The sequence below is a fragment of the Cydia splendana genome, chromosome 9, assembly GCF_910591565.1.
Source record: "Cydia splendana chromosome 9, ilCydSple1.2, whole genome shotgun sequence".
NCBI classification, from domain to species: domain Eukaryota; kingdom Metazoa; phylum Arthropoda; class Insecta; order Lepidoptera; family Tortricidae; genus Cydia; species Cydia splendana.
This window is the reverse complement of record NC_085968.1, coordinates 17,177,697-17,191,977: the sequence shown is the minus strand read 5'-3', so window position 1 is coordinate 17,191,977 and position 14,281 is coordinate 17,177,697. Positions and strand designations below refer to the sequence as shown.

Below are 14,281 nucleotides of genomic sequence, written 5' to 3'. Positions count from 1 at the left end.
AGACCGGATATTAAGCGATTTTTATAGCACAGACGCGCAAATGTTATTTAAATACATAATTTCATAGAAATTTGGAATTTAAAATACACTTGCACGTTTGTGCTATAAAAATCGCTGCATACTTATCTTGGTCTCACTCTAATGTCATTTACATATTATTGACTAATCATTGACTATGTTTATTTGCACATACAAGAGTAAGAAATAAAATAGCCTACCTAACCTTATAAAATTATTTATCATAGGTACATTTATAACCGTTTCGGTGCGGTTGACACGACAGGCGTGTCATCAATGATTTCAACGTGTGGCGCATGACACGACAGGCGTGCGATCATATTCTATGGCGTAAGGCACGCCTGCCGTGTCATGAAATAATTGTTCGCCGCCACAGCCAAAAGTTTTCGAAGTTTACACAACTCAGATATAATATAACATTTAGATTTTTACATTACAAGTCTTATATATTTCGTTCGTGTGTAATTATTCCTTTACGAGTAACATGTTTGCTTATCGTTATATACTATACTACTACACTGATTGTTTTGTAACAAAATTCTGCCATGGAATTTTGAACAATACATACGTCTTAAAAAATAAACACACGCATTATACATCTTTAAATTTTAAAGTATTCTATCTATCTATCTTTGTATATCTACATCATTTATATCGATGGTCAAATATTCAGAACTATACTAGACAAAGTTATGCAATCATAGTTAATAACACAATCGGCACAATCTGTGTCTGGTTAAGACACATATTTTAAATCACCCAGAAACAAATGTAATTTATTGTACCTGCTAGGTATATTACTCCGTAGTCAACTTGGCCAATACAACTCTTAGTGCTGCTAATCGTGTATTAGTTTAGCTAGCAGGTACAATAAATTACACAATTTATTCCTGTAAAGGAGGCGATTCAAATATATGTGCCTTATTATCCTTATGCCTTACATTAGCTTTCTAAGGTGAATTTAATAATTACCACAGCATGGCCTCATAGGAAATAAGACTAGTTTGCTAGCCTCTGCTTATATAGTACATAAGTCTTAGTCTTCTTCTATACTACGTAGGTACGGGGCATTGGGTAATAGTTGCATTATCAGCTGGTAAAGTAGCTCCTTGAAAAGCCGGCAGTGTTATTTTCATCGCCGTCGTCGGGAGTACGGTCTTCGCGTATAGGCACAGCACGGATCACAGATCAGACAGTAGTGGCCATGGTGGTGGTGTAACTGAAACATCATAAGAACTGGTATTAGAATTATTACTATACTTACTATGTACTAATATTACTGTTTGACATCTTCATTACATTACTAGGAATTTCATTATTATTTAGAACAGCGGTAGGCAACAGGCGGCCCGTGAACCTCTCACTTGCGACCCGCGAGCCCCCTTGGCTATTTTGTATGTAATATTGACAAACGACAATGTTTGATAAAGTAACACATATTAACAAAGTGCGGCCCGCTTCAACTTTTTAACTACTATGTGGCCCTTGGCTGCTAAAATGATGCCGACCGCTGATTTAGAATACTAATTTTATGATTCTTATTTTCTTTAGACGCTAGTTTACAATGACTTCGCCATTTTGAAAGTTTTCGACGTGTAATAGTTACATGTCGTTGAAGTGTCGCCGGGAAACAGACACACACCAACAATGCGCGTGCTATCCCTGTGGAAAGCGTATCTAAGTATAAGCCTATAGTAGGACCTATGCCGATGGTTGTTGGATCTGTCGGCGAATGAAACAGCTTTCTCGTCACCCCCCAATGCAAATCTACACAATGGATGGTTAACTTCATAGCTACAGTCCAAAACGCAGACATATTCGCAGACAAGTGGCCGTCCCTACAACGTAGTATCAGGATTTTTTTAAACTCTGCCTATGTTACTTAATATCAGTTTTTTTGAAATATCTAGGTAACTTAGTAATACATAATATATATGTTAGAGATAGTTCGAAAAGTGTATACATATTTATGAATTTTATGATACTGACTATGTATTATTAACAGTATAAGTGTGTTGGCATCTTGCAGCTGTAAACTTATACTTAGTGTTTGCCTGAATAAATAAAAAATAATAAAGAACTGCAAATCAGTGTCCATAACACTAAGTTACCTTTTAATATCCCAAATGTTAGCTCTATAGTGGAGCGCGCCTTCTTTTGTATGGCGTTATAGCCTCGGGGATTCTTCTGCGGCGCCGCTTGCAGAAATCATAAGGTGTCCCGTGTTCCCGCAGTGGATACCCGGAGTCTTCTAAAATTATAATAAGCACATTATATTAATAGTGGGTTAATATCTGCCTAAAAACCATCGCTGGTGTTACGGAACCTTTCCTGAAGGCCGCAATGGAAACATTTATTTGTAACTAACACAAACAAACGAAGAGTCTCTCACCCTAAATGCATATACAATAAGCGGCAATTATTGCCGTTCTGTCAGGGATAATAATATAAAATAAGACACAATTATATTCCTATTATTTCCGTCCTCCACATTTTGCAACTAGAGTTAGACCAAGATAAGGCTGCAACGATATTGATAGCATGCACAGTGTAGGTAAGTGTTATTTATGCGTCATAATTTCATAGAAGTTTGACGTTTAAAATAACAGTTGCACTGCGTGTGCTATCAGAATCATTGCAGTCTTTTCTTGGTCTAACTCTAGGGTCATTCGAAATATTTCGTAAATAGTTTCCGTGATGAGCTAAACCTTTTAGCAGCCAAGGGCCACATAAGTACATAGTTGTTAACAATATTGAAGTGGGCCGCACTTTATTAATATTTGTGAATTTATCAGATATTGTCGTTTGTCAATATTACATACAAAATAGCCAGCAAGGCTCGCGGGCCGGGCTGCAAGCGAAAGATTAGCAGGCGGCATGCAGCCCGCGGGCCGCCTGTTGCCGACCGCTGCGTTAAACCATTAATGAACCCCTGACGTAACATGTGCATCTATGTCTGTCTGTAGTACGTAGCTCCCAAACACACATACACTCACACAGGCTCATTGATCTTACTGTAGGATCGTTTAGTGTATGATTAAGAACACAATATATATTTATATAAATTATTAAGTTATAACATACCTACCTACCTAATGTGCGCTATTTCGCTGGTACCACATGCCCGCTGCTCGAAGTAGTCTTGACTAATGCTATTGCTACATATGAAGGCGTCGTGGGTTGCCCTGCCGTACGACGCGTCCATGTTAATGATGTAGTTGACTTGTTCCCATATCTGAAAACCGAACGTTACATAATGTTAATTTATATTTCACCATAGTACGAATTTAGTCAGCTTAGCTCCCTTTTGCTTGTATTGTACAATTCTAATTTATTCCTATTTTTTCAGTCATCCACATTTTACATCTAGCGTCATTCGACAATTTTGTAAATCATTTTTTCCATGATGCGCTAACTAAACGATTAATTGATTGTGTGTGTGTGTGTGTGAATTAATAAAAATGAACACACACACACACATACACACACATGCTGATTAATATTACTGTGGTATCGTAGTGCGTGATTAGAAACACCAAATATATGTATATAAATTATAACACATACATACCTAATGTACACTATTTCGCTGGTGCCACACATGCCAGCTGCTCGAAGTAATCTCGACTAACGCTGTTGCTCCATATAAAGGGGTCGTAGGTTGTCCCACCATACGACTTGTCCACGTAATTGATATGATCCCGTATCTGAAAACCAAACGTCAGTTGTTGTTAATTTCTGTTTCACTTTAGTACGAAGTTACAAAAAATGGAAGTCAAATTCAAATCATGAATATTTTAGAGTAGGTATACAGTAGTATACACATCTTCTATAAAGTCTGGAAATAAGTAATGTAAGGCTTAGTAAATTAAATAAATTAATAATCCATACTTTCATACTAATATTATAAATGCGCGTAAAAGTGTGTCTGTCTGTTACCTCTTGACGCTTAAACCCCTGAACCGATTTGGACTTAATTTGGTATGGATATAGTTTGGGCCCCGAGAAAGGGTTAGTTTTTTTCAATCATCGTCATCATCCCACGCAGACGATGTCGCGGGCAGAAGCTAGTAATTAATAAATATCTTGGACACGGCGCGTATAGTACCTACGTCGATTCCTCTCACTGCGGCCTTGACCACCGGCAGCTTGGGCCTTGCCCCGCTGCTGGCGGCATTCTAGGTTAGTTTTTTTTTATAATATGTTTATATATTTTTTATTGTTTTGTGATTTTTTTTATATTCTACTTATATATTCAAATCGTAAAAAACCTAAAAGCTAAGACACAAATCGACCTAGTCCAATAGAAAGCTAAATAAAGCTTGTATTGTGAGTACTAAATGAAGATATAATTATACAATAGATAGAATAATATAAAACATTCATAACTCCGGATCATATATCTGTGATAAACACAGAAATAAATACCTTTACCAGGATTCGAGCTCGAAAATTCCTCTTTCATTGACGGGGTCACTACCGACTGGGCTAAGAGCCAGTTTAAAATTAAAATATTTTGGGATTAGAATAAACTGGTTAAGATTATTATTCCACAAAATTATTTTTACACACATGGAAAACATGAAATATACTGATCAATATATCAACCTCCTAACAGGATAAAGAGGCAATCTTTTTTTATAAGGTACACTAAAGAGACAACTTTCAAAACATTATTACAATAGTATACAGTAGTATAAATAAGAGGTAGGTTTTTTTATAAAATTGCCCTTCAAAACAAGCACAGAAATAGACAAGCTGTTTTAGCTGCTTCTATTAGACTAATAATAATAATATATCTGCCGGAAATAAAATTGCGTATCATTTTGTTAGGCAGTCGTCCGTTTTATACCATTTATATCCCTTAGCCCAGTACTTATCATCACCATCGCTTGCACGCATTAGCCTAGTTAATTTTAGATACCATCAACTCTCAATAGTCCTTACACCCTGGCGGATGCTGCCTCTGCGTGTGTTCCATGACGCGGGCAAGGGCAGCATCCGCTCGGTTTACCCCTTACATTTCATTAAGTGTCAAAAGGGACTCACGTGTTGTCTACGGCTCCGCGCACGCCTCCCAAAGGTCCGGAACACCATTGTTCCGTGATGGAAAAGATATACAAGAAGCGGTCTTCATATTCCTATGGCCCATGAAGGGTCACATGTGTGCATCGAAAACCCCTGGAATGCAGAATGAAATTATTAGTACTTAATTTATGAAATATGATATAAGATTAATGTGCATTACTTCTAATGTACAATGTATGTATAACTATTTTTTTGAGAAGAGCCCTGCTAAGTATTTACTGAAATACTGGTTAAGTACTACTTAGCATCAATTATGTATATATGTAAACTTCTTTTAGAATTGGGTAGATACGTAATTATTGTATGTAGGTAAGATTACCTACATATAAGGAACACTGTGTATAGATAGAGTGGGGGCTAGAACAACCTTAACTGTAAATGTTTTATGTATTTATTTATTTTAACATTTCAATCAGGTAAGAAGACCCATATATGTATTACAAATACAATTTGACTGGACAATTCTTCTTTTTAAACCCAAGTTTTTTTTTAACAATATCTATCAGTATATTTTATAAATTCATATTCATTCATGGCATATTAAGTAGTACGTGCCAGGTACTCACAGTATTATTTTATCTGATATGAGGTTATTATAAATAATGTAAACAAATTTCACTTACCCGGCTTTAATGATAGCCCATATTGATAAGACCGGGGTAATTTAGCAGTTGGACACCGCTTGCTGAGAAACAGGCATCCATTTGGTCCCGGCCCACTTCATCTTGATAATCTGCCTGCCATAAAAGTTTAAATGGAAAAATAACGTAGAAGTACACTACTATGCGAACAACTCAGTTTGAATCTCGGCATTATTTATTTATGTGATGAGCACAGATATCTGTTCCTGAGTCATTTGGTGTGTGTTTTCCATGTGTGTATTTATTATATATCACAACATAAGCCTTCTTGAGCTTATTGTGGGGCTTTGTCAATTTGGGTAAGATTGTCCCATAACATTTATATACATATATTATTAAATTAATATCTTCTGTATAATACAAAAATACATTCTATCAAATGGTATATTATTTTAATTAGATACTGACAGACACTACATAGCTTCCCATGAAGGTAGAACTTTGAATACTTGAAACATACATCTTGCAATGCTCTAGACCTTTTATTGTGAATGTTCAATGTTTTGACTATTTGATTAATAACTTACGAAATAATCTAAAAAGTATACCTTATTGAACAGGGTCCTACAGCTATTTCGTCGTGAATGTGGAAATATGCAGCGTGGTATTTACAAACTCCGCGTCCAGAACTTTCACTTAGCGGAATTTTTCTCGCATTAGGCACCTATAGAAGCGGCTTGTTGCCGGATTTCTTCAGCCAGGTTCTCTTGCGACAGAAACATCTTTGTAATAGTTCACAAACAAACAGTACAATTTCACGCAGCACGACACAATCAACTATAATAATAAGATACACGAAGGGCATGATACCCTATTATGACAGAATGAAATTGCCAGGTCATGAAATTGAAAATACAGGAGCACTGCTTTGAAACTGCGAGTTGATCGAGCATAATCCCCAAATATCTATTTATTCATCCCGCTGCAGTGCTCAAAAACCTCGGACATTCAAAATATTTGCAAAACAATGCGTAGATTCACTGCACAAAAACGGGATAAAAAGCTGAAAGGCGAGTCATCTGGCAGCACTGTGATAAACGAAAGAACCAACGTTAGCTCTTGAGGTAACGTGTGTTTTGACAGTTCTTTACGAATTTCGTGCTGTCAAAAACTCCGAAAATTGTGTTTCGCGGTAAGTCTATGGAACGATATTCGATCCATAATCGTCTTTCGAACGGGCCGCTCGATGACGGCTGTCTTCGCGGTTGCAAACCGTGTTTTATCTGTCAGAATTGCCCGCAATTGACGATTTTCGGTATTCGCGGTAGCGCCCCTGAACTTTCCCTTCGTTCCCTGCGGGGGCGTGACGATAAAATTGTGATCTGATAACCACAATAAAGAATAAAAGCGTTTTTGTTCATTTTAGGTATCGTTAAACCTTTGAAGTAAAATTAAAATTGCAAGAAATGTCGATAGTTTATCGACATGGCTACAGCAAGGTGGGCCACATTGTTAATCGTACACTAAACAAAAGTGGTCCCACTGACAGCTCGCTGAGACGTCATCTCTAAATATTATATATCTATGAATACTACTTACACACTATCGCACCGCACCAAGGTCATTGTGCGACGCACCGATAAGTAAGAGCGAGAAAGAGATATCGCTTTCTCGTTCTTACTTATGGGTGCGTCGCACAATGACCTTGGTGCGGTGCGATAGTGTGTTACGGCCTTAAAAGTGAGACGGAGACAAACGTAATAACTCTATTTCATTCTCACAGATAGCAATGTCTTTATCGTTATCATTTTTTGTTTGGTGTGTGCCAGTGTGTACATACTTTAGTTTGTTCAAGTTAATATATAAACCGCCAAAAAGTTAAGCGCCAAATTAAAAAAAAACAACAATTTTTGACGTTTTGTTGATAAAACTCCACACTTGTCGCCATGCAATGTAAAGAAAGAGGAAGTTAAGTTTTGAATTACTTTACTTAAAGATTACTTCGAAATACCGAATCATTCCGCATTTATAATGTCGGCAAACAAAGTGGACATAGGGACATTGGAGAAAAAGAGTAGCTGGCTTCTACATCCCAGATTTTTCCCGAGTAAAATCGGAGGGAAACCTGCATGGCTAGATCTTGAAAATATCCCTCACCCTAAAGATTTAACCTGCAAGAAATGTGGCGATACCCTCGTTATGATATGTCAAGTAAGTATCATAACATGAAATAAAAAAAACATTGCAACTAACCAAATGCATAATAATTGTTTCAACCCATCTGTATCGATTTTTCTCATTATAAAAATGTTTATAGGTCTATGCTCCATATGAAGAATCTGACGACGGTTTTCATCGCACAATTTTTGTATTTATCTGTAAAAATGGATCTTGCTTGCAAATAAATTCTTCAGAAAACTTAGTAGCGTTTCGATGCCAACTACCACGTAGAAACAAATTCTATTCTTATGAGCCCTACAAAGTGGATGAGAATGAAGTAAGTTTTATATAAATACCAAATAATGTACTATAATGTAATGTAATGTAAATATAGCTTGTACTATAATGTTTATATATTGATAGTAGTTAACCCTACAGTGCCTGTGCTATGAGCATTTTGCCGCCCATGGCCAAAAAACTGTGATTACTTAAACACAGCACATTTGTCAAGCTCATATTTTTGTATTAGTGTACTAAGTATAAAATTATAATAAATGTTACTTTCTCTAATGTTTTTGATTTACTTTATTACATAAAAATGATTATGAACAGATTTATACATTATTTTATTAATATTGGTGATGTGTGTATTTCATAGGTATTTCCCATGGACAAATGGCCCAAACTGTGTGAGTTATGTGGAGTCAGAGCACCTTCACATTGCTCTAAATGCAAAAAAACATACTATTGCAGTCGCAAACACCAAGTAATTGACTGGCAGAATGGTCATAAGCAACTTTGCCCCACTTTGCAGGTAAATAATATTTACTGATTTAAGTACAGAAATTGGAATTTAATAGGGTATTTTCCTACTAGTCAAATCAGTTACTTTTTTAGAACTGTCAAAACAATTTGCTAATATGGAATTTATATGAAACATTACATTGTGACGTCATGGTCAACTCACCTACTTTTTATATTTCTATCCGATTTATTAAATATAACTTGTGTTTAAAAATAACCCCTATCTGTGTTTTTCTAATAATTATCTGGTGCTTTATTTCATGCATGGTGTAAATTAATTTATTTTAAATACAGTATAATACCCTATTGTACTGCATTCTTATAGGATCATAGACATAATATTTATTGAAAGAAAAATCAAGTAATGTCTATGGCACACAAATGTATTTACAAGAAGTAGTTGAAATACGTTATTGAAGCATGTTTTACGTTTATTGTTGCAGACAGAGGAAGTTCCCGATAACTACTTCACAGTGACAGAGGCGGGGAAAAATAATCTGTACAAAGAATGGGAACTTATAGTGGACGAGGAAGATGAGGAAACTCCAACAGATGTTGATGAAAACAGAGAAATGGCAAAACTTAATGAAATGATAAAAGAAAAGAAAGCTGGAACATTGTCCAATGTTAGTGAAAGTGAATTGGAACAATACACAGGGAGGGCAGTACCTGATGACAAAGTGTTTAACAAGTTTAACAAGAGAGTGGCAAGGCATCCTGAGCAGGTGCTGAGATATGATAGGGGCGGCACTCCACTGTGGATTACAGGCAATGCAGAGAATTGTGTCACACAAGTTGAAAACTGTGAATATTGCAATGGAGAAAGACAATTTGAATTTCAGGTAAGCTATCACTAGCCTCTGTTTTCTGATGTGCCATTGGAAAGTTTCTAAAATGACAAAATTTCCACATAGAAAAATTTCAGAAACATGTCATATTTTTGTATGAGAACCGAAATGTTCCATTTCCAAAATGAAAGTTTCCTTTGTTTCCAGTAAAATCTTCCTGAAATTTCCAAGCATTTTTCCAGCTTTTTGGTAAATTTTCGTAATTTGCACATGTGTATCTGTGTTGAATAAATTAATAATTACATTGTTGCTGAAGATTAAGTTCAGTAACATTTATGTCCTTACTTTTTCTTTCAGATCATGCCACAGCTTCTAAATTTCATCAGTGTTGGTTTAGATATCAACAGTGTGGACTGGGGAGTCCTGGTGGTGTACACTTGCAAGGCAAGCTGCAACCAAGGCCCTGCTTACAAGAAGGAGTTCATTATAAAACAAGATATAACCAGCTAAATAATTTTTATTAATAAAATATATGTACATGTAAACTGCAAGGCTTATTTTTTCTTCCCGTAATCATCTGCTAAATATGTCATCAGGTCATTAAGCCCACTGAACTCTGTTCTGGATTGTGGAGGGTTGTTCTTTGGTAGTATTGGCAGCATGCTTCCCATCTTTATTCTGAAATCCTTTAGCTGTAACAATGAAATGGAGGTTTATATAAGATAGCTGAAATCACAATTAGATTGTATCCAAATGATCCGTGTATGACTTATGACCGAATGGCACAAAAGTATGCATTTAACAATTATACATTTACAGGTTCAAACTTACATATGAGTAATAAACTGAAGCATTAAACAAAACTTTGTTTAGAGTTTCATAAAAATTGGAAGTAGAGTTTTAAACATACCTACATGACAAGAATTTATTGAGTATTCACAAGCATCATAAATATGTAGAACCAAGGCATTTTTAATATGCATAAATTGACTTACATCTTTAGCACCAGATAGTTTCCAAATTCCATAACATAAACAAGAGGTGCCTGCCACTGCATAGAGTGTACCCCAGCCCAGGGCTCGGAGAGCAAGGATGGCCCCCGCATCTGCTAATTCTGCACTGGCATGTACACCTGCATTTTATAAATTAAAAATATAATTTTCTTAGACACTACAAAAAAAAAATGAAGCAAAATGTAGATTGCGACATAAATATGATTCAATTACCTTTATTGAAGTATTTGGGGTCGGCTTTTTTCGCTGCTGCTAAAGTGGTTCCAAATCCTACAAATGCAGAAATGCCCGCGACCGTCGCCAAAAATGCACCAGCTGTAATAAAAAAATAAAATTAGTATATGTTCTACTATAGTGAAGCGGTATTCTCAAATCGCTTTAATATGGCTCTACCGCCGCTGGCGTGACCGTTTTAACATAGACATAGCCATCATTTATTGGTAATAAGGTATTGGTTATGATTGTGGGACTTAATTGCCAGTCTCAGATTATTCTGCCACTCCTATCAGATTCAGAGGGAATTTCTCATTGGTAACAGTAATGTATCATTGTTTACATAACTTTTATTCGTTGAAGTCGTTCTTCCTTTTCCATATTACTAACGTAATTATAATTTTTGTACTTTAAAATCACGTATTTAACACTTTAAGTCATGTTTAACACTTTATAGGTAAAATTATTGTACCATTGAAATTAACCAAGAAATAATAAAAACATGCAATGTTGAATTGTTGACATGAGTACCGAATTTTATGACAGCTCAGACTAGTGTTGTCAACTCGGATTTTGAAAAACTAGAATATGCCAAAAATATGCTAAAGCTTTTTGAAATATGCTAAAATTTCACTTGAAAATATGCAGTAAAATACTTGAACTTTCAGGTCCTGTAATGTTTTAATGATTTCCATATTAAGTATTTGAATATCCACATTATAGGTATAGCTGGTCAAGCAGATCTTGTCAGTAGAAAAAGGCGGCAAATTTGAAAAATGTAGGCGCGAAGGGACATCATCCCATAGAAAATTTGAATTTCGCTCCTTTTTTTACTGACAAGATCTGCTTGACCAGCATATTAATAAATTGGTCATTTGCTATTTATTATTATTCTTTAAGCAGGCAGGCAGTTGTGACAACTGATATTGCCTGTATCCAGTAATCATTAATAGTTATCGTTGTCAAGTAGATGTATAGATGCGCTTGTCTAATTTATTTCTAAATTGGTTCACATTTTGTGCAGAAATCACATCTTCGGGGAGTTTGTTCCAAGGCCTCACTACTCGGGCCCTCATTTTACTAAATTTTGTTATAAAATTCAACATGCGTCGTCGTCCCTATTGACCAAATGAGCGGAAAACGCAAGACGCTTTCTCTGTTTCAGGCTTATACTTACCTAACCGCAAACATCGAAAATTTCCAGCATCCATCTCTGTCACTCTAATTACGCCTTAATTGGAGTAAAAGAGGTAGTTGCTCGAAATTGTTTACGTGTGGAACTGAGGAAGCTAGATGGGATTGGATGCAAAAAAAAATCCGCCCATCCACCACCACAAGTCAAAATTCATATGAAAATATGAACCACATTAGACGATGGCGCATATTGTTGCTGCAAAGTTGGTGCAAACTTGGCTTAGACCAAATATGCTAATAAATATGCCAGATGCTAAATGGAAAATTATGATGCTAAAGCGAGTGAAAATATGCCAGATCTGGTATATTTTATGCCAAGTTGGCAACACTGGCTCAAACAGGTGTCAGTGTCAAAACCGTGCGATAATCAATGAAAACACATGAAAAGGAGGTTAAAATTACGTTCAGATACTACAGTTTGTTATCAAGTTTGTAATCATAAAACAGTGTTCAATAAATTAACCCATATGAATAACTATGACATATGACATACATTTATGCTCATAAATTAAATTACATTGCATTTAAACAATCATATTTTTAAATTATCACAGCTTAGTGCCTCCACCAACTCAGTTTGATTATGCTGTAATAGCCCGTTCTAGCATGGTATTTAAATGCACTGTAGTGACGTTGACGTGCAGACCAGAGGGGCTACCGCGAAAACCGAAATTCGCAAATTGCGGGGATCTTTCTCTTTTACTCCAATGAAGGCGTAATTAGAGTGACAGAGAAAAATGCCAGGAATTTGCGAACTTCGATTTTTGCGGTTATAGCCCAGACATGTGAGTGTGTTGATTTGAGTGAGTATGATTTGAGTAGTACTGTGGTCGTCGTGAAAATCAAATAAAACATTTAGGTTAATCTGACCATAATTCAATGTGACTTGAATGAATAATAGCAAGATGAAGCCTAAAACTAATATAAGTAATTTGTTCAGTGAAGCTACACAGTCGAATACGTATGTTAAAGTCTGCGCGCCTATGGTACGATACAGCAAAGTTCAGTTTAGAACTTTAGTCAAAAAGTAAGCCAAAATCATTTACAACTTCTAACATTTTTAATGTATTACGCAGACTGTTTCATATACTTAATTACTTTTTTTCCAGTTATGGAGTGGACCTATGCTTCACCCCAATGATATTAGCGGATTCCTTCTGCCAAAACGAAAAGGCGCGCTCTAGCGAGTTTGCCACCACTTTCAGCGACACCCCAGTTGTCGCTCAGTTCGCTGCCAACAACGCAAATGACTTTGTGGATGCTGCTACATTACTATACCCTTACACAGATGGGGTTGATTTAAACTGTGGGTGTCCTCAGCGTTGGGCCATGAAGGACGGCTACGGCTGCGCTTTACTCTCCAAGCCTGATATAGTTCACAGCATAGTGCGAGAAGTCAAAAATAAAATACCTGAAAATTTCAGTATGTCAGTGAAGATAAGAATATTGAAAGATTTGAAGAAGACTATAGACATGTGTCAGCAACTTGAAAAATGTGGAGTTGACTTCCTGACTGTTCACGGTAGGACACCGACACAGAAATCTGGAGATAGTATAGACAAGCCTGCGTTAAGGGAGGTCTGCGCTTCTGTTAATGTGCCTGTTATAGCTAATGGAGGAATTAAGACTTTAGCAGATTCAGATGAATTGTTCGAAGTGGTCCATTGCAATGGAGTAATGGCTGCCAGTGGAATATTATCAAACCCAGCATTATTCAGTGGAGCCACCCGCACCCCATTAGACTGTGTTCTTATGTGGATGGACTTGAAAAATCAAAACAGAGATAAGATAACATTCCAATGCTATCATCATCACTTAGTTTTTATGCTTGAGAAAATATTAACTAAAACACAAAAACCAGTATTCAATTTGCTCAATACTTTTGAAGCAGTTGATGATTTCTTGTATGAAAACTTGAATATTCCAGATAATTTAAGTTATAGTTGTAATCTGGATGAGTTTGTGAGTTGTGAGTTTGATGAAGATGTGATAATGAAGCACAGGGGCAAGTGCCGGGGCTGTGGCAAGAGCACATATTATTGTATTTGTGTGAAGTATGACTACAATACTACAGATGGTAACTACTTCACATCTTATGTGCAAGATGAAGATTGTGATGCTTATTGTAATATGTTTGATGAGCCCACATGAAATCAAATAAAATACATAAGTGGATGTAAATGTATATATTTTATTTTTTCATTTTAAATTAATAATTATAAGTTGACCAAATGTACACACACAGGTGACTCATTTAAAAAGACAGGATTGTGCTATGAAAATAGCTTCTTCGTTGAATGGCATTGAGTAGGTACTATAATAAACTACTAGATAAACCCCAAATTTTTACAAAATATAGGATTTTGTAGAAAATTGGGATTTGACTACTTTAGTTTATACATACACTATATAGTTATTCACC

The 14,281-nt window shown here is 36.0% G+C and overlaps 3 protein-coding genes and 1 long non-coding RNA gene across 5 annotated transcripts; 2 read left to right on the top strand and 2 right to left on the bottom strand.

Moving 5' to 3' along the window:
* Window positions 1-1,134: 1,134 nt before the first annotated feature.
* On the bottom strand, window positions 1,135-3,814 carry LOC134794027 (uncharacterized). 2 transcript variants are annotated; one of them, XR_010144620.1, is made up of 4 exons: window positions 3,590-3,814; window positions 3,107-3,253; window positions 2,130-2,269; window positions 1,135-1,237 (listed from the first exon to the last, which is right to left on the bottom strand). It is a non-coding gene; the product is annotated as an uncharacterized LOC134794027 (long non-coding RNA). The 2 variants fall into 2 exon arrangements; XR_010144619.1 differs by having other exon boundaries at window positions 3,111-3,253.
* A 3,807-nt stretch (window positions 3,815-7,621) lies between these two features.
* On the top strand, window positions 7,622-9,990 carry LOC134793723 (programmed cell death protein 2). Its single transcript, XM_063765376.1, has 5 exons — window positions 7,622-7,898; window positions 8,005-8,184; window positions 8,506-8,661; window positions 9,095-9,493; window positions 9,797-9,990. The coding sequence occupies exons 1-5, from the start codon at window positions 7,719-7,721 to the stop codon at window positions 9,947-9,949; spliced, it is 1,068 nt and encodes a 355-aa protein (XP_063621446.1). The 5' UTR covers window positions 7,622-7,718; the 3' UTR covers window positions 9,950-9,990.
* Window positions 9,939-11,147, bottom strand: LOC134793724 (transmembrane protein 242). Its single transcript, XM_063765377.1, has 4 exons — window positions 11,015-11,147; window positions 10,666-10,769; window positions 10,435-10,571; window positions 9,939-10,131 (listed from the first exon to the last, which is right to left on the bottom strand). Exons 1-4 carry the CDS (start codon window positions 11,044-11,046, stop codon window positions 9,994-9,996), a joined length of 411 nt encoding a protein of 136 aa, XP_063621447.1. The 5' UTR covers window positions 11,047-11,147; the 3' UTR covers window positions 9,939-9,993.
* Window positions 11,148-12,687: 1,540 nt separating this feature from the next.
* On the top strand, window positions 12,688-14,028 carry LOC134793722 (tRNA-dihydrouridine(20a/20b) synthase [NAD(P)+]-like). Its single transcript, XM_063765374.1, has 2 exons — window positions 12,688-12,886; window positions 12,969-14,028. The coding sequence occupies exons 1-2, from the start codon at window positions 12,750-12,752 to the stop codon at window positions 14,008-14,010; spliced, it is 1,179 nt and encodes a 392-aa protein (XP_063621444.1). The 5' UTR covers window positions 12,688-12,749; the 3' UTR covers window positions 14,011-14,028.
* The last annotated feature ends 253 nt before the right edge of the window (window positions 14,029-14,281 follow it).